This window comes from Podarcis tiliguerta (genome assembly GCF_965153285.1).
Source record: "Podarcis tiliguerta genome assembly, chromosome: 3".
Classification (NCBI taxonomy): Eukaryota; Metazoa; Chordata; class Lepidosauria; order Squamata; family Lacertidae; genus Podarcis; species Podarcis tiliguerta.
The window spans coordinates 21,522,881-21,543,390 of record NC_139536.1 but is presented as its reverse complement, the minus strand read 5'-3'; the positions used below and the strand labels follow the sequence as shown (position 1 = coordinate 21,543,390).

The following is a 20,510-nucleotide window of genomic DNA, read 5'->3' as shown; positions in this document are numbered from 1 at the left end:
TTCGGGTGCGGGAACAGCAGCGGGTCGACGCTTGGGCCCAGGAACGACTCCGGGAGCTGGCTGAAGGGTCCAGCCCACAGTATCCGGGGCTGGTCCTGCATCAGGGCCTTCTGCTGCACCACGGTCGTTTGTACATCCCGCCAGGGCCACTACGGCTGGAGGTTCTCCGGATGGCCCATGATGCCCCAGCAGCGGGGCACTTTGGACGGTATCGGACCACCCATCTGGTCAGTCGAGAGTTTTGGTGGCCCCGCCTGAAGGCTGACGTGGCTCGCTACGTTGCTGGTTGTGATGTCTGCCGGCGCGCCAAGGGACCTACCGGGCGACCCCCCGGCCTACTTCAACCATTGCCAGTTCCACCGCACCCTTGGCACACGGTTTCGTTGGACTTTGTAGTGGACTTACCCTCGTCTCGTGGCTGTACCTGCCTTCTGGTTTTCTCCGACCATTTCACCAAGATGGTGCACTGCGCTCCCTGTCCATCTGTACCCACAGCCAAGGAAACTGCTCAGCTGTACCTCCAGCATGTCTTCCGCCTGCATGGCCTACCTGAGCGCGTGGTGTCCGACCGGGGCGTTCAGTTCACATCCCGGTTCTGGCAAGCACTACACCAGACCCTCGGGACGGAGGTCTGCCTCTCGTCAGCCTACCACCCACAGACCGATGGCCAGACGGAACGGGCGAACGCGGTGCTGGAGCAGTACCTCCGGTGTTACTGCAGCTACCAGCAGGATGACTGGGTCGACCACCTGGCATTGGCGGAGTTCGCCTACAATAACGCGGTGAATGCGTCCACCCAGCAGACCCCGTTCCAGGCCAGTTATGGTTATCATCCACGGCTGTTTCCAGAGGTGCTGCCGACATCCGCAGTCCCGGCGGTGACGGAGTGGCTTCAAGAGCTCCAGTCCCAGCAACAGCTTTTGGTGGAGCAACTGCACCAGGCCAAGGAAGCGTACAAGGCCCAGGCCGACCGCCACCGCCAGGTGGGGCCGGAACTTCGCGTCGGTGACCTGGTTTGGCTCTCCACTCGCCACCTCCACCCCTCTCGACCTTCGCGGAAGTTGGACGCCCGCTTCACCGGCCCGTTCCCTATCGTAGACCAAGTCTCTCCTGTGGCATTTCGTCTCCGGTTACCCGCAACCCTGAAGGTTCACCCGGTCTTCCACAGGTCCCTTTTGAGTCCGGTGGCCCCACCCGACGAGTTCCACCCGAACCGTCCCCGACCGCAGCCAGTGTTGGTTCGGGGAGAGCCTGAGTACGAGGTGGAACGCATCCTGGACTCCCGATACCGCAGGGGGAAGCTGCAGTATCTCATTGACTGGAAGGGGTACGGACCGGAGGACCGTTCCTGGGAACCAGCGGCCAACGTCCACGCACCTGCCTGCCTCCGAGAGTTCCATGCGACGTACCCCGGCAAGCCGGGTCCGGACCCTCGGTTGAGGGGGGGGCCTGGGAGGGGGGATGGTGTGATGGCCTGGGATTCCGATTCGGAGGATGAAACAGAGGAATCCCGGCCTGCACAGGAGTCCCCGCCTCCAGGGCCGGCTGAACTGGGGCCAGGCCTAGATGCTGAAGAGCCTGCACCTGTGGCAGTGCATCAGGAGCTGGCCCCAGGTGAAGCCCTTCTGGCCCCAGAGAGGCTTGACGACTCAGTGGCCACAGGTGAGCCTCCTCCGGGGCCCAGTAACCCTTCGGCCTCTCCTGATCTGCAGAGGTTTAGAGCAGAGAGGCGAAGGGAACTGGTTGCCCCCAGGAGGAGTGCTCGCCTTAAGGCCAGAGGAGGCGGGGCTCCTGGGGGCCGGGACCGCCCCTGGCCTTAGAAGAGGATAAAAGCCCAGTCAGCCCGGCCCCAGGTTGCGGGAGCAACGTCGTTGTTGGCTTCGGACCTTCCTGCGTTCTTGATCCCTGCTCGGCCTCCTGTTCCTGACTATCCGGTACTCCTGTTCCCTGCTCGGCCTCCTGTTCCCGACCATCCGGTGTTCCTGTTCCCTGCACAGCCTCCTGTTCCAGCGTTCCTGTTCACCGCCCGGCACTCTGCCTCGGACCTTGCCCCTCTTCGTGTGGACTTTGCTACACCCAAGGTACCTGACCCCCGGGACCAGCACATTCCCCCTTTCTGCATCCTGAGCCCTCCTCTCTTCCAGCCTCGCCGTCTGCAAGGCAAGCTGGATCTCCAACGTCCTGTACCTTTCTTCCAGGCTTGGACCTCCTCCAGCTGCCCCTCCAGTTCTGGCTGGTTCGCTCATGATGCCTCTCCCTGGCACAAGCTAGCTGTCGGTGACTTTCGGATTGCTGTGATGGGATGAAGAGCTGCTTGTGTGTAAACTGCAAATCCCTCAGAGTTTGAACAGTTTCTCAAACCTCTGCCTGTGACGGAGCCCCTCCAGCATGGCTGCGTCAGTCGCTAGCAGAATCCGAAAGTGGTTGCTTTCGGAAACGTTTCCAACATAAAAGCTCCTTAACGGAAACACGTCTTCTGGACTCTCTGCGTGACAGTTTCCGGCGAGGAACGGGTGTCCCTATAGGAGGACCTGAGACATCCCCACTGTTTTCGCTGGAAGCATCTCTGAGCCATTCCTCCGCCTCTCCTTCTCTTGACATTCCTGTTCGCCCCCTACTGGTTCCCTCTTCAGGTGTTACGTCTCTCTCTACTTCAGAGAGCCTTGGCACCTCTTGTGCTGCCGATGGCAGTTCCCTGACAGCAAAGGACCAAGAGTAGTAATGACACTTTTGAATTTAATTATCCGGACGAGCAAATGGTAGAATGCTCACTGAAATATGACCAGGGCACAAATCGTGAGTCCATAATAAGCAGGGTTTGAGAAAGGAAGAAATGTATGCAGATATCACAAAGACCTAGACACTCCCTTTCTAAAGTGTTGCACTGCTGCAAGCATAGGGATTCTTAGGGAATGGATTTTTCTTTCTCTATTTTATTCACTTTGCCTAGCAATAATGACTTGTTGTTGTTTGTTGTTTAGTCGTTTAGTCGTGTCCGACTCTTCGTGACCCCCTGGACCAGAGCACGCCAGGCACTCCTGTCTTCCACTGCCTCCTGCAGACCAGACCTCTGTTGCTGCACCCAAACATTAGCCTCCCCCTAACCGTACTGGTCTTCCGTTACAGGATTAATACCTTCCTATTTAAGGAAATAATTTGGTCTTTTCCGGTAGGATCCTATTATTATTTAGTTATTGAAACACTTGCCATAGAGCTTTTCTTGTAAACATCACAAGGCAGTGTAAACAAACAAATGAACCTTAAAGTTATGTCAAAACTTACTTGCAGAATAAATAAAACAGCAGCCAACATTAGGGCAAAACAGGTATATTAAGTGAGTATGCCAAATTGGTATGAATGTTCAGCAAAGGCCGGAGAGAATAAGTTTCTAGTAGATCTGAAATGACATCAGTCTCAGCACCTGCCTCGGTTCAGAAGCAAAGCAATTCTAAAGAAAAGACGCTACTACCGAAATGTATGCTATCCTTACAATGTTTTTACTACATGCCTCTTTTTTTGCTGTTTGTATATTGCTGCTTTATTGTACTTTATTATTTCTTGTAAGAGGCCTTGGACTATATGAGAAAAGTGGGGCACAAATATTTTCAATTAAACAGAAGATTTTCTGAATCAGTCAAGCTAATGAGAGTGGATGAATTTAGATGCAGCATTCAGCAGCCAGCCAGCCATGTGTGTGTGTGTGTGTGTTGTTTAGTCGTTTAGTCGTGTCCGACTCTTCGTGACTCCACGGACCAGAGCACGCCAGGCACTTCTGTCTTCCACTGCCTCCTGCAGTTTGGTCAAACTCATGCTGGTAGCTTCAAGAACACTGTCCAACCATCTCGTCCTCTGTCGTCCCCTTCTCCTTGTGCCCTCCATCTTTCCCAACATCAGGATCTTTTCCAGGGAGTCTTCTCTTCTCATGAGGTGGCCAAAGAATTGGAGCCTCAGCTTCACGACCTGTCCTTCCAGTGAGCACTCAGGGCTGAAATAATGACTTATTACCATTTTAAAAAAGCTGTTTTAACACTGTGCATCACTGAATGTCAGCTGTACAGCATGTAAAGGTCCCTGAGACCTGTCCAAAGACTATTAAATATCTTTTTAAAAAGCAAACTGGCTAAAGGCCACAGCATGTGTATTTTAGCTTAAGCCAAGGTAATGGAAAAACTGGTTACTAGACCGATTGGATCTAGCAGCATGAAATGTATATAGGGCAGCTTGTCAAGACTGGAGATTATAATCATACTGAGTGAACTTTTAAATTGCCCATGAAAAACATCTACAAAACATTTCTAAAGAATCCAGTACTTGAACTGTCAGAGACAGGGCAGTGGACTGATTAAGTAGTTCTTCCGCTTATTTTACAAACTGTTACAGCTTCTTTCTTGTTACTAGTGAGAATCCCCTTTCCCTTTAGAGGAATTATTAAACCACAACAGCAGTGAAGATGAAAACAGTATTTATTTTATTCAATTACTACCAATGGATTTATTCAGTGTAATGAGCTCATTAAAATAAGAACTACTATCAACTAGGTTCTCATCAGTAACTATTCTACTATAAAAGGATTACAACATAAATGATGTGAAAAAATTGTTTTGTTCTTTTTAAAAAATAGAGACAAAAACAAGCATTGCTAGAGAGGCTTAGCCAGATATTTACATCTTTTAAAATTGGTTTTGAAGTGGAAGAAGCTTTTGTAAGTCAAACTGTTTCATAAAACCACTGAGAAACTGAGACTCACCCCTTTGATGCTATCTGAATATTGTTAAAATGGTTGATACTGGCAACTCCTATTACCCAGTGTCCATAAACTTAACCATCTCTTCTGCCTACTTCCCCATTTCCTTCCTTCTCCAACTTGCCCCTCAACCCACTAAGATTCCTCTTGACTCACCCTGCCCTGATATAGTATTGAATTCTCCTCAACATTTCTCCTACAGTCCATTTCCATTCTCCTAACCGATAATCTGTTACAAACTGGCGTCTGGACTTCTGCGGTCCACTAAAATTTCCCTCACTGAATCTTTCCATTGATCCAATCTGAAAGGTCTCTTCTCCTCCTGGACATTTTTGCTGCCTCAGATAAAACTGACCACCCTCTGCTCCTCAGTTCCTCCATACTTACGCTTCCTTCTTACTTTTCAGCTCACTCATTAGAAAATGCTCCTTCTCCTCTACCTTCCTGCTATCTATGGGGTTCCTCAAGAGTTCTGTTCCTGGCCCCCAGCTGCTTTCTTTCTCCATTTTTCTAACCTTCTCAAAGACCACCATTTTCAGTGCTACCTGAATGACGTTACTTCACACCAGCATGAGGACTTGGCATCCTACAGCAGCTACTTAGAAGGCCATACCAGCGCTAACACCTGCCCTAGGTCTTCCTGCAATGGCTGACTGCTGGGTTCAGTAGTCACTAGTTAAATGTCCCACAATGCACTGGTGTGGCACAAAGTCAAGGATTCTTATGGCATAAGCAGGAAATGTACATGGTGGCTCTCCATCAGCCTTGGAGTGCTGTTGCCACCACTGCTGCCGGGTAACCTCAAAGGAGGCTCTCCAGCCTCTCACCGTGGGCCCTCTAAAACCTAGAATTGACCCTGCCTCCAAAACATTCCTCTCTCCATCTAGTCCTACAACTCAAACTGCCCACTTGATATTTTTGCTTGGGTGTATTCAAACAAACACTCAAATTCAGTATATGCCAGAACACTGAACCTGTTGTCCTCTTGCCTTAATCTTCCTCCTCCTAATCCCTACCCATATTCATTGACAATGTCGCTATGCAGGGAAAAAGCCTTAACATTTATCTCCCTGGTCTCCACATTCAAGTGTTCTATGGTCATCCCCTGTGGGTAATTGGCTCCCTTATCTCAGTGCTATTTTCTGAAAAAAGAGGCGCCAGAACTCACCACGAACACCCCCCTCATTATCTTAGAATGGCAATGGTGGCCAATTGAGAGGTGCCAGAACCCAGCTGAGAGGTGCTGGAACTCACCTGAGAACTGAGTTTTGGTGAGTTCCAGCTGGCGGGAAAAAGCCCTGCCTATATTTTACTAATAAGTTATATTTCTGTAGTTTACACTAAGCTGCCTGCAAGGTAGTTTGGAAACTATAGTTGGTTTAAGACATGGCTTTCAGGCTGCTGAGAAGGGAGAAGGAATCAGTACCTACTGCATTGTTTCCTGAAAGGCATACTATACGTAAGTAAATGGGGAGAAGATCAATAAGAAGGCTGGGGTCAGAAAAATCAGAACTGAACACAGTTGTCGAAACCTCAGCATGGAGACTTTTAAAACGTCTCATCACAACAACGGTTTTGTTGTTTGGTGTAAACGTTCATGCACAGACTATCTGACAAGACCCACTAGGTTTATAAAATCATCATCAATGACAGACATGAAACCTGATTTGCCTTTTTTTAAGGTCAGGGCAACTTTTACAACTACATTCCTTTTAACCTAAAAGAAATCAAGGCAGAAGGAAGAACCATTTGCCAGCAATGGGAGAAGGAATTATTGGTGATCTGCAAGCAATTATATACATTACTGACAGGAGAAATATTGCTTCTCATATATCATATAGAAAAGGAATAGCTGAAGTCCACTGTCTCGGGATTTTCTTCCATTCCCCCTCAGAACCTAAACTTGCTGACTTTAAAGGAAATTTCAAGAAAAACAGGGCTATGGGAAAGAAATTCTAATACATTCACAGCAGAAAAATGGGCCAAAGTATGTTGAAAGCTATAGACAGTTTCAAGGTAATAAACATGGATAATAACGGATGATATCCTGCTAAGCCGTACTCAAGACTAGATTCACTAAAAATCAATGGACTGAAGTCTACTTGCTTCAATGGCCTTAAGTCTACTCTGAGTATGGGTAATGTTAGATATCACCCACTGGTTTTTCAGTTCTTCCATAAGAAGCAGAACTGAAAAAGCGCCAGAATAATTTAAAAATAAGAAGAAAAATTACAGTTAATTCAAATTTAAGGAACATAAAATGGGGAAATTTCTGCCTCCAAACTGCGAAAAATGGTTTCCCAGAATTTTGGGATTCTGAAGCCTTGTATAAGACCATGAAGATGATCACAACTGGTTTCAAGATGAATATCTTTTATTGTGATGTGAAGTGCTGTTATTGGTGCTTGAACATGTTTTGCATTCATGATCTGTTGATGGGAAGAAAGATCAGTAGAAAGGTCACATCCACACCATATAGTTGAAGCACTTATGCCACTTTAAGAGTCATGGCTTCCCTCAAAGGATCCTGGGAACTGTAGTTTGTTAAGACTACTGAGAGTTGTTAAGAGACCCGTAACAAACTACAACCCCCAGGAGGATTCTTTGGAAGAAGCCATGACTTTTAAAAGTGGCATAGGGTGCTTTAAATGTATGGTGTGGGTGAGCACTACATTTTAAACCTCTAAAATCCAACTTGCATCACTATTTTTGTTTTCCTCGGCTGACAACTTACTTCAACAGCGTCCGTTTTTCAACTAAACAAGGGTTATGTGGCCATCAACACCAGAATGTAGTGCAGGGGGAAAGGCTCTTCACCCTCTCCTTTCCAACGTGAACAACAGAGGCTTCGGCAACCCTTTATGGTCTTGTGTGCATAAAGAGAGAACCCTTACAAAAACTCTGTTGTTACAGTGGCATTTGCTGGTGGTATCTCCTTAATTGGGAGTAAGCACCTGAAATTCATAAGGAGGACATGGTTTTTGAGATCAAAGGCTATGGACAAGGCTCAGGCAGGAAGTTCCTGGGCTGTCTTGTCACCTCTACCTATCCCGAGGGACAAGCTGGATTGGAATACAGAACTTTCACATGTTCCTCTGAGAATCAGGACACACTATTGGTTAAAAAAAAGCACACAAAGCAAGAAAACTAAATTGTAGGTTCTGTTAACAGAGCTCCTTTGTTAAGATGAAGAAAAAGGAGTGGTGTGGGGAGGTATTCATAACCTCATGCAAGTCAGTACTAAAAGCAAGTGAGAGGTAAGGCTTAAGTGCCTCATTAAGAAAAGATAAATTGGGGACAATCAACATATCATAAGCTAATTTCATCACTCAAGTAACTGCAAATGTTTAACTAAAGTATTTGCTTTATGGAAGTGAGAGAAATGCTATTATTTACCATCAAATTTTCTACAGTATTTTAATTCATAGCTCTTTGTGTAATACAATTGACAGTAATTGTCGCAGGTGCCCTTCTGTTTGGAATGTGGAATTTTCAGTCTGAATGACATTTATGCAGGCAGGCATTAAAACACACACACTCCCAAAACTTATTAATGAATTTTGCAGTGGCGGCAACAGATTGTGTCCTGTTCCATTTGAGGAGTTTATAATCTTTCCTGAACTTTGTTACTTTGTGCTCTGGGGATTTATTTTTCAAGATACAAGCTTTTATTTTCCTCCCCCCACATTGGTTTCCATGAGAATAAGACCAAATAATCCAATCTGGTAGTGACAAAAACACTCAGACACAAAGTCATTCAGAAAAACCCCCCAGTCATTCAGAAAAACCCCCCAGGTACTTTCCTAAGCAGCTGCTGGATAAGAGCTGTAGCAAGTAGGAAAAGGGTAAAAAGTAAGAAAAAGAAAACTGAATGAGAGCAGTTATGCAAGGCCAAAGTAGGAATCAAAGTAATTGTTGAGGTATAGAAATCCCATTAAACTTTGTCTTAGCTCCACTGCAATTCTGTTCATGCAAACCTGATATTAATTGTGGAGCATTTTCCAGTTCAAAACTGATGATGCATCTTCACATTTTATAATATCGTTCCAGAGCTCTGTGAATCTAGAGCTAGCTCTGTGTTCCTATAGCTAGCTCTGTGAATCTAGAATCTCTGTGAATCTAGAATCTAGAGCTAGCTCTGTGAATCTAGAATCTAGCTCTGTGTTCCTAGTGCTCTCCTCCTAAGTCAACAGCCTTAAGAAAGAAAACTTGAAAAAAGTAATACAGTGCAATACCTATCTTGCTCTTCAGAGCCATTCCCATCTTTATGCCTTCCCGTTGCCAACTCATGCTGAAGGGTCACCACTCTTTCCATCTGCTTTAGGTAGTCATTCATGCCCACTGATACGAGCAATATCTAAAATCTCCCCCATTCCTCCTCTCAGACCTATGTCTACCTGCACTTCAAGCAGCCAATACACCTTAGCATAAAAAACATCAATGCAGATTCAGGTAATAATACTACAATTTTTTATAGCTAATGAAAATCAGAATACACCTCTCCAGGGATTTCATAAAGGAATCTTTCCCAGCTCTCCCTGAAGATGCCAGAGATTAAACCCAGGACTTTTTGCATGCTAAGTACATGCTCCATCACTGAGTTATATCTTTTCCTCTCATTCAGGTACAGTGGTACCTCTGGTTGCGAACAGGATCCGTTCCAGAGCCCTGTTCACAACCTGAAAGGAATGCAACCCACGTCTGCGCGTCGCAATTCGCTGCTTCTGCGCATGACATCATTTTGCGCACCTGCGCATGCACGAGTAGCGAAACTCAGAAGTAACCCTTTCCAGTACTTCCGGGTCGCCACAGGACGCAACCTGAAAACGCTCAACCTAAAGCAAACATAACATGAGCTATGACGGTACTCCACAAGCATTCCTACCATTTGGATCATCCTGAGACCTGAAAGGCACGGCTGTAAAATCAAAACATTCAACATAAATGTAATTCTGATCTCCTCCATCCATCACCTTGGAAAGAACTGCTATGTAAACTGTTTGGCAAGCTCTGCCTTAGTTTCAAAGTTTTGCAAAGAAGCAAAGCTTACTTGCAGTAGTGTTCCATGAACAGCATTCTGTCGTATGCAGGGATCTGTGCAGTCCGGAAGCCCAGCCAACAAAGACGACACAGTCTGTGGGACCTGGTTTACCATAATAAAGGGGACCAGGGCGCGACCAGCCAACTCACGGGAACGATACACAGGAGAGTGACCACATCTGGTAGGGGTGAGAGGAGAGGCAGAATTTGTTAGAGCTCACTCAATATGCACAGCATATTAACACAAACAGGTAATTCAAAATTGGGGGGGGGGGGCTTTTCTAGAATTTATAAAATGCGTATTGCACAAAAGGATGCCTGAAGAATTCAAGTTCTGTGAATTCAAGCGCAACATGGTGCGCTCCCCACCATGTACAGATGAGAACATGACTCTCCTTGAGATTCTCCTTGAGAATTCACGCAACATAGCTTAAACAACATACTCAAAAGGGTTAAACACAAAGGGTCAGCGCATGTTTTACAGTGTGTCCATGAGACAAAGCACATGTGCAAATATATATATATTTACTACTGCACCTTTCTGTTGTGAACTGCCCTGAGATCTATGGATGTAGGGCAGTATACAAATTTAATAAATAAAATGACTGTTGTTTTCGTTCATTTTTTTTCTTTCAAAAATCACAGATTATTGGTTTTTTTTTAAAAAAAAAAAAAAAAAAAACACCAACAGATTAATGCAGAAAAAGGACAGACTGGGTTTATGAATGAGTGTATGTGAAATTACCCTGAACTGGAAACAGACTTATACAGTCATCCTTTAACTGCACACTAGAGACGAACATACAGCACCTTTCCCTATAAGGAGATTAAAACGGCAGCTTTGCAAGGAACAAAGAAAGTAACTTTAAAAAAAAAAATCTTTCTTATTTTCATTCTTTTGGCCCATCAAATGATGAGGCTACTTGAGGAGATGCAGGGGCTCTATTTGACAACAACAATAAATACAGCCTTTCGTGTCATCAGCCCAGCGCTGTGGAATACTCTGCCAATAGAGATTCAGCAGACGCCTTCTGCGCCAACTTTTAAATGCCTGCTGAAAACTCTTCTATTCCACCAGGCCAAGGCAGCCAATTAAGAATACATCTTTCCACAGCAGCTAACCGATGTCCAGCTTTTAATTTTTTTAATATGGTTAAATATTGCGAACCACTTTGATTTTTTTTCCCTAAATGAACGACAGCACATGTCTCTCACCATGTAAACGAACAAGCTGCCTATCTGCATGCCACTGCTCCCTGTAATGTGGAAAGTGGCCCCTCAAAGGCTGAGTTGTCCATAGGACTCACATGAAGGGTGCTGGCAGACCAGGAGTCATTTGGCAAAGGTTTACTCTGCAAAATCTTGGGTGGGCTTCTAGGAAAAGCAGACAATGATCTGACAACTGTCAGTTCCCAACAGTGCTCCTAAACAGTGAATGAGTGTACAAGATCTATCCCCAATAATAATGATAATGACAATTTATTTATTAATACCCTGCCCATCTGGCTGAGTTTCCCCAGCCACTTTGGGCGGCTCCCAACCGAGTATAAAAACAATACAGCATTAAATATTAAAAACTTCCCTAAACAGGGCTGCCTTGAGATGTCTTTTAAAAATAGGATAGTTGCTTATTTCCTTGACATCTGATGGGAGGGCGTTCCACAGGGCAGGCGCCACTACCGAAAAGGCCTTCTGTCTGGTTCCCTGTAACCTCACTTCTCGCAATGAGGGGTTAACCGCCAGAAGGCCCTCGGCGCTAGAGCTCAATGTCCAGACTGAACGATGGGGGTGGAGACGCTCCTTCAGCTATACAGGACCGAGGCTGTTTAGGGCTTCAAAGCAGGGAGTTATCATCAATTTGAAGGGACAGGGTCCTGGCAAGGAGTTGTGCATGACGGTGTCATGGACTGGCTTTCAGCTGCACCCTCCTGCATTCTCAGCCAGAGTTCCCAGAGGAAAAACTGTCACTGGGTGGTTAAGTGAGGTAGTATGTAAAAGATTTCCGTTTCCTTGCTTCAGGTCCTCTTCCACAGGGATAACTCTCCCTTGAATGAGGCAAGAGGGTGATTCCTGCTGTCCCACATCAGCAATGAAGGGGAAATGACATGAAGCGACTCTTTTTGTAATTATTCCGCATAAATCATAGCCCCTTTCTGCTGAAAGCCAACCTTTTCTGTCTGTATGTCTACATAGTAAATACTGAGGGATCCTCTCATCCTTTGAATTCTGGGGGCACATTTTGCTTCCAAAGTTTCTGCTAATGGTTCTACAGGTTCGGAGCTATGCAAATTCCAGAAACGCAGTCTTCCCAACAGTGAAGTCTACACTCCCAACGCAGCATGAGTAGAAAACCAAAGTATGGATGATACCAGAGTAAGTCATACTGAGGGTAGAGCTACTGAAATGAATGAACTTAAATTAGTAGGTCTTCTCCAGGTTTGACTCAGTAGGTATCACCCTAACATAGCTTGCATTGGAAACAAACTGGAATTAAGCTGCTGAACTAAAGAATCAGATCTGCGTTGCAAGATATGCTTTCCCCAACTTATTTAGTGGCTTATGCATAGAGGCAAAAATCTTTAAAATTGCATTTCTAGAGGAAGGAAGCAAGCAGTTTAGTAGTAGGAACGATTCAAATAAATGAGAATGCTTTACTGCAATGCAATGCAAAATAATTTGTCTGCAAATGCTCCCATGTTTGTGCTACACCATGCCTTATTTAAATTGAACAAACTCTTGTGTATAAGTGTTTCTTTTCAAATACAATTAACCCTGACACAGTTGCAGATGTTTAGCTTCTAATTAGCAGTAACGGCACACTCAAGAATGCCCCTCTTTTTCCTCACAATCTTTTACAAATGATGATTTCCCAAAGGAATCTGGCATCAATTCAAGCGAAAGAATGGAAAATGGGAACGCTGCCAGTGTTGTGACTGCCAGATATTTTGTGAAAAGGTACTTTCCAAAAACATGATTCAGAGGCCTTTTTTTCTCATCCAACTCTAGAACTGCATTCCATTTTGATTTAATTGCATTAGTTCTAGTAACATAATCAAATGCAGATTACAGTCAAACACTTAAGGAGCTTGCTTTATTCTGTGGTCATTTTAAACAGAAGCCTAAGCATTTAGAAACTCACAACTGTTTATTATATCATGGCAAATAATATAGGTGTATGTGTACATAATGCACATAATATATTAGGCTAAAATAAAATCCCCAAACCATACTTGTTGCGGCAAACACAAGGATATGTAGAACAGTGCTTTACCTTTCACACATACTGCCTCTTCCAAACATCAGATTAACATTCATATCTGTGACTGCAAAATATGTATATCTTCATTCTCCCCCCCACCCCCATGTATTTTTTGTTCACCGTGAATTGGATTAAAGGACTAGCTTTTGCCAGCAATTGCAATTATTGAAGCAACACTGCATATCTAAATTCCCATTCATTCAGAAAGATGCTGGAAAGGCAAGGGGGTTCTCCTACAAACAGAGGTCAAATTGGACTTGTTCCTTCTTCCCACCCTAGGAAGAGCTGCTATCCCAGATATACAGGCTAGCCTCTATATTTCTGGGAGAGAGCTCCCCCCCCCCAATAAAAAACCAATCCATTTCCATTTGAATATAGTTGCTTCCTAAATCCACAACTTTAAAACCTATGAAAAATAGTGTTGGTGGGCAGACAAGTGACTGAAGAAGGAACAGGAAGAAGAAACCTTTCCCTGCCCCAAATTAGCCAATACATTTCCCCTCTCTCCATAGGACTTCTGATTTAGATTTACATTTCATAGACGAGAGAAGGGTCACTGACAAGGGCAGGAACAAAGAACCAGGACCAAGAAAGCAAGCTTGATGGGAGTTAGCCAGGATGCAACTAAATTGTAAGGGACTCTGGGCTGATTTGAGCAGAGGATCTACCTACCTGGCCAACAGAAAGGTTGGAAAGCCAGCTGCAAGCTTGAAGACTCAGCAACACACCACCAAGAAGGTTTGTTTCAACAGCTTATTGGTGAACCTCCTGCCTGGATGCTTCATACACCTCAGGGTTATGGATTCGAGCCCCAAATTGGCAAGGGGTTGGAGCAGATGATCCCCGCGGTCCCTCCCAACTCTACAATTCTATGATTTATCAAATGTGGTTCATCAAAATGTAAAAATGCTTGATGCTGCTTATTTCAACACAAAAAGGATACAGATCTTAAGATTCAGATTGTGGCTCCTGCCGTAAAATTTTGGCTTCACTTAACAGGGGTGGGGAATCCCATTTCCTTCCCTTCAAAGAATCCCACCCTTTAATTGCTACTGTATGTCACTCAACCATTACCTGTTGTCAGGACATTTACCGAGCACAAATTTATGGAAGAAAACTGGAAAGAGAAAGGAGCCGAAACACAATGGTCCAGCAGATGTAAACAAGTCATAAAACCCCAGGTTGGAGTGCCAGTTCTTGCTTCCTTGTTATTGAAATCACAAGGAAGCCCTTGAACAATACTGTATCTGATCCTGGACTTCCTGTCTATAAGAAAAATACTGTTTCCTCCTGGCAGTTCACAATAAACATGGGAAATCGTTTGACTTGTCAAATAAAGTCTCCCAAGATTAAAAAGTGCTGGTGGCAATCAAGCTAACTTAACTATGTTTGCATATATATTATAAAATGAAACATACTTCCTTCAAGTTAAAAAATAAACAGTCCTCCAGCAATAAGTCTGGATTTAACAAGCAGGATTACAATGAAAGCGGTCTGTGATCTCTCTTCTCACTTGAGTCTGAGTGGTGCTGGGGTCGCTTCAGATTAATCTGAAGGGAGTTGCTTTTTGATAGCGAATAAACAAAGCAAAATATACAAGCTGTATCATGCAACAGCTGGAAAATCTTGGAGTGAAACCATAAATTTTATTATTCAAATAAGCACTCTGTGTTTGAGCTTTAAGGATTTAACCTTTGCATAGTCAGAATGAACTTTAAAACTATGACACGCCTGACCGTTACAAAAACCAAAGTATATTGAAGTGAAGGCTTTCCTGAAACTCTGGCAACCCTGAATAATGTTTTTGCTGGCGGGGGGGAAAAGGGTTTGCTGTTTTCCTTTTATACTTCCCTGCTTGGGAAATCTAATTTAGAGAAAGATAATTGTGTCATAAGTGATTCAAGGTAACTGAAATGCACTCTGTAAAAAATTCTATAACACACTTTTATTTATGGTAGATTTGTGTATGGTATGTTAGGAGACGGGTAATACCTCTAGTGGGGAACATGCCGTGCTTCTTTTAGAGTAGTTTGTCCAACTTTTGTCTCCACCCTACACTCAGCTCTCACCTGTGGCTCCTAGAAGATGTCAGCAACAGCAGCCACACCCCGGGAACGGCTTTGACTGGCCAGCTAAACCAGGTGAGGGTTGCCGATAGGTCTCAAACCCCCCAGTAGTTAGGGAATTCCCCTGCATGTGAAGATAGGCTCCGGTGGACTGAGGGTCCAACAGTCCAGAAGGTGGTTTCTGCACATGTTGCAGAGGGAAGTGAGGGTCAAAAGGGGCTTGTCAACCTGAGATGATAATCCATCTAGGAAAACACTGATCCTAAACCTTCTCTTCCTTGCAGCTATACTCATTCGTGAGAAAGGCTTCAGGAGCAAACCCTGAGGAACAATCTGTATCCACTTCCTTGCAAGACACCTTTGGGAGAAGGAAAGGCTAAAGAGTGAAGCCTACACAAACCAGAGTGGAGTCCCTTAGACGGTTGGATGGCACCTTGTATGCCTCCTTCCATCAACTCTTGCAGCCAAGCTGGTGCCAATATCTTGCTCTGCTTTCCTTTGGACCACATCAGTGAGACTGAGAGGCGGGGGTCTTGCTGTCTGGCCAGTCCAGGACCTCCATATACACTGTCCAGGCTTGCACCCCAGAGAGGTCACTTTGCTGCTGCTGCTACCACAGCAAAAACAACACAGAGGCAGCAGTTATGAGTTACTGGTCTCTGCAGCCACAGCAGGCACTGTGATTTCCCAGCCGTTTGACTTCACCCCCAGAGCTGCACTCAACTGTCTCCCGAGACAATGCCAACAACAGCTATGCAAATAATAATAATAATAATAATAATAATAATAATAATAATCCATTTATCCACACTACAAAATAGTAACTGGTATGCGGGTCAAACAGCACAGTGCTGTCCCGGCACTTCTGCTGCTGCCCTTCCTCCTCTTTGTGGCAACGAAGGCAGTGACATCCCTGCTCCTCAGGACCCACTTACTTACTTGCTGCTGGTCCCGATATTGTGTCACCTGTGCTTAACACTTATTTTCTTTTGCCGTCTTTTGAGCAGTGCCAGTACGGCCCTCCACCCTCCCCACAGCCACCTTACTCTAGGACAGGGGTCAGCAAAGTTTTTGCGGCTTGGGCCGGTTCATGGTCCCACAGATGCTGCGGTGGGCCGGAGTGCATGCGAATGTGCAAACGCTCCTTCCGGCATGGAGGAGGCGTGTGCAGCTTCCCATTGGCTGCAGGAGCTTTCTGCAGCCAATGGGAAGCTGCCCAGCATCATGGAAGGCGGTCCCCGCTCCGCTCCGGTTTAGCGCAGTGCACAGGAGCTGACCGAGCGAGCGCCAGGGTCCCCGAGTGGACGGCAGGGGTCCATGGGCCAGTTAAAAGACCCCCATGGGCCTCTTGTGGCCCATGGGCCTTAGGTTTCCAAACCCTGCTCTAGGAAAGAGGCAAAGAGCCTTGTTGAGTGGAGAGCTGGCTGCCAGTGCCAGGTGTGGAGGCCCCCAAAAAACAGGGGATGAGGCAGTTACCCTGCCTGGGGTTGCCCTAGTCATATTTTTCACTTTCTGCTCCATCTTCTCCATGCAGAATGCCCCATTACCAGAATTAAAACCAAGAAACAAGAAAGGTCAGCTAATTTGTCTTACACAGGGGGAAACAAAGCAGGTTCTAAGTAGCTCATACTATTGTGAATTCATATCCAAGTAATACGATTCCATGGGCAGGAATGTTGTAATCAACGATCCCAATAACTATGCAACTAGTTTCACACTACAAGGGCTCCTGAGAAGACACTGTGCCACACCGCATTGTGAACAGCTTTTGAATTTGAGTGTGTAAATGTGGCATAAGGGGCCTGTTTCTGAAAGTGGCAGAGGGGGAGATCAAAATTCTCACTGATTTTACATGTCAAGCGCCAGAACCTGGCAAGGCTGGGTAGCTGCTGGGGCACATCAACAGCCTCAGGGCAAAGCCAGACTCAGTCCAATCCCCAATCCATCATTGTGCTCATGCTTCTCTATTCTCTGTAAGAATATTTTTAACCAACCTTTACCCTTTTTTGTATTTCTTGTACATTGCTTAAACACTTGGCAGTTAAGCGGCAGATACACACACACAAACACACAAAGGTGATTTATAAATGCAATTAATTAATTTATTAAAAATAAATAAAAGAGCAGCAGAAACACTGGATAAAGGATCAGGAATCAATAATTGGTAGCTAGGGAATGGGGAGGGCTTCTTGCCTGGGATTGAGTGTTATAAGACACTTAGAATCATAGAATCATAGAGTTGGAAGAGACCACAAGGGTCATCGAGTCCAACCCCCTGCCAAGCAGGAAACAAACTTGTCTTGGAAAGGCCAGCTAAAATACGACGCCTCTCCCCCCAATAGCTAGAAGTGGCCTTGTTGCATTTACTTGATGCCTAGAAGTTATGACTTAATACTTTCATCTACAGATGTAGCAGAAATTAAATGTTCTCAGTGACATTTTGTGCTATTTATCTTCCAACACGAACTACTAAATAAAACATTTGCTTTCAGCAGCACGTGACCAAAGAACAAAACTCAATAAATTTAGATCCACAACTTGCGAAATTATTTCCAGGGCATTTCTGCTGCCTCAGCTACCCTTTGCAAATATTCGGTCTTCTGCAAACCAGCAATTGAGTTGGCAGCATGCAGTGCATAACAATTAGCAACTTCTATAAGAAAGCCCCATCATAATTCGGACGCCCTTCAAAACATTCACTTAAAGCACTAACGAATTGTACAAGTAAAAGACCAATCATTGGAAAAGTAGGTAACATATGTTTAAAATACAAAAAAAAAATCCATGAAGGCTGTGTGGACATCTTCCTTATCAGACTTCTGATCTAGGCAAAATATTCTCTACCATGGAGGACAGCAACTCTGTCAATGATCCTTTTGACTGGGATTGCTAGGCAGATAGGGATTAAACCTGATTACTTAAGAACATGTGCTCTGCCACCAAACTATATGTTCTCCCCCATGTGCATTATCATATGCAAATATTTTAACCTAGACTTCAAACTTTTGTAATTAAGCTTCAGGTTGCTTAAGGCAAATGCAAACAAGAGACCATAACCATTTATACGAAGATTATGATCTTTTAAATCACCACAGGACATTTAACTACAAAGGACTTCCAGTCCTATGGTTCTCTCTCCTTTAGAAATCTGATACAGGTAAGAAAATATGTCGAATTGTAAAGTTGGAAGGGACCCCAAGGGTCATCTAGTCCAACCCCCTGAAATGTAGGAATCTCAACTAGTGTATCCATGACAGATGGCCACCCAACCTCTGCTTAAAAACATCCAATCTTCATCAGTTCACATCTTTTATTTGCTTAAAATAGCTGTTCGTGACAGAACATGGCAGTCTTTGGTCCAGTAAGTATAAAATAAAAGTGTCTAAACCTTATGCTCTCTTTCAGTCTGAGGCCCCACCCTCCAGTCGGGGCTGAGTATGATTTCTTTCTTTCTTTCTTTCTTTCTTTCTTTCTTTCTTTCTTTCTTCTCTCTCTCTCTCTCTCTCTCACACACACACACACACTCCATATCCATACATTCAACACATCCAGAACACAGTGGATTTATAATACTGATACGAAGTTCAGTTCTGACCATAAAGCAATTTTAGACGCCCGCTCCCCTCATTAACAAAATGTTGTGTCCCTCCTCCCCAGAAAAACGCTGCCTTAAGTGTAAGGCAGTGTCCCTAGTCTCAAAAAAGAAAAGAAAAAGTCTATTTGCAAAGTTTATCATATTGAAAAGTCCCATTTTCCTTTCCACTCCAGATCAGCTTTTCAACAACTGTAGGTTTCGCTTCTGAGACTGATAGGAATTTGGCTGTTATTTGAAGTGGTCATTTAACAAGCGAGCTGAAACGGAGCCACTCCTAAGCCCACTTGTGTATAACATTTCTAAGAAAAGTTATCTCAGCGAGATGAAAAGCTGCACTCCCCACCCCCCCCTCACATGTGTGTGTATATAGATTTTTACACCCTAGAGAAATATTTTCCCATCATATTTCAGAGCCATCATCAAGCCTGCTGGGATTTTCTATTTCAACTAGATGTTTATTGTATTTTACAGATGCAGTTTTTCCAACCCACAATGACTTCAGCTAGCTTTGCGTAGCAATTTGTTGAAGCCACATGGGGTTCATTACAAATTCTTCTTTTCTAACCATTTAGCAAATATTCCTCCAAACAGAGAATGATTCTGCCAACTTGAAGCCATTTAGAAAATAACACGAAACCAGAAAGACTGCTTGCTAGTCATAGCAATATTTTATCTTGGTGTCACCAAATGGAGATGGGTGAGAAACAGCGTGAGAAACTGATTAACTGGTTAAAAAACAATGGTTACAGAGAAAACACTTTTTCTTCCAGAGATCCCTTGCCTATTTCTGACTTCAGTTGCAATCATGCACCACACTTACCAATGCCTAACTCCATAGACACCGGGGAATTGGGCAAAACAGGGGGAAGGCGCTGAAAATGCCACCCCCAACCCCCGCTTGAACAGGGTGGTCCAATGTCCAGTTGAGTCCAGACCCAGTTGTTGGTGGCTTTTCTAAACAAATTCCTTTCCCTTCATTTCCATTTATGCATCTTCCTTTACTAGTTTGAAGACCTAATGGCTTGGTTTGCATGTTGCACTATCAATCAATCAATTTATTTACAGTGGTACCTCGCAAGACGAATGCCTCGCAAGACGAAAAACTCGCAAGACGAAAGAGTTTTTTGTTTTTTGAGTTGCTTCGCAAGACGAATTTCCCTATGGGCTTGCTTCGCAAGACGAAAATGTCTTGCGCCTTTTTCTTAAAACCGTCAATGCATTCCTATGGGAAACCGTCAATGCATTTCCTATGGGAAACCGTGCTTCGCAAGATGAAAAATTCACAAGACGAAAAAACTCGCAGAACGAATTAATTTTGTCTTGCGAGGCACCACTGTATTGTGTATAGCCACACTTAGTATGGCTATACACAATAAAAACTATGGCTTAGCATACGTGCAAGCGTGTGAGCTCTCAAAAAGAGGTTGTAGGGGCTTTGCTCCGCTATGGTTGTTCTATTGCTGTGCTGAGCTAAACCATAGTTTGGCTTGTAGTTTGGCTCCCCGCAGGCAAACCACAAGCTTTAAACTATAGTATAAAACGATAAAATGAACTGAAAGATGTGAAGCTTAAGGCGACGCTTCCTCCCTCGGTGCCATCGACCCTAAATCATACCTCATACCTTAGGAATTTGTCTGTACCTACCTATCGGCGTTTATTTACCAAAGCCAGACTAAATGCATTTCTCTCAGAAGTTCTAAATGGCAGACTGAGAGGCATCAATAGGCTTTGTTTATGTTCCCAGGACATTGATTGTATGAGGCATATCCTACTGCATTGTGGGCAATATGAGCAAGCAAGTGATCA

The 20,510-nt window shown here is 44.5% G+C and overlaps 1 protein-coding gene across 5 annotated transcripts in view; it reads right to left on the bottom strand.

The window, feature by feature from the left end:
• The window catches only part of THADA (THADA armadillo repeat containing), a 161,408-nt gene that overhangs the window by 66,494 nt on the left and 74,404 nt on the right, over window positions 1-20,510 (bottom strand). For all 5 annotated transcript variants that reach the window (XM_083432920.1, XM_083432922.1, XM_083432923.1 and 2 more), the window contains one exon: window positions 9,795-9,963. In XM_083432920.1, the coding sequence (XP_083289046.1) occupies window positions 9,795-9,963 (169 nt within the window). The remainder of the gene's footprint in view (window positions 1-9,794; window positions 9,964-20,510) is intronic.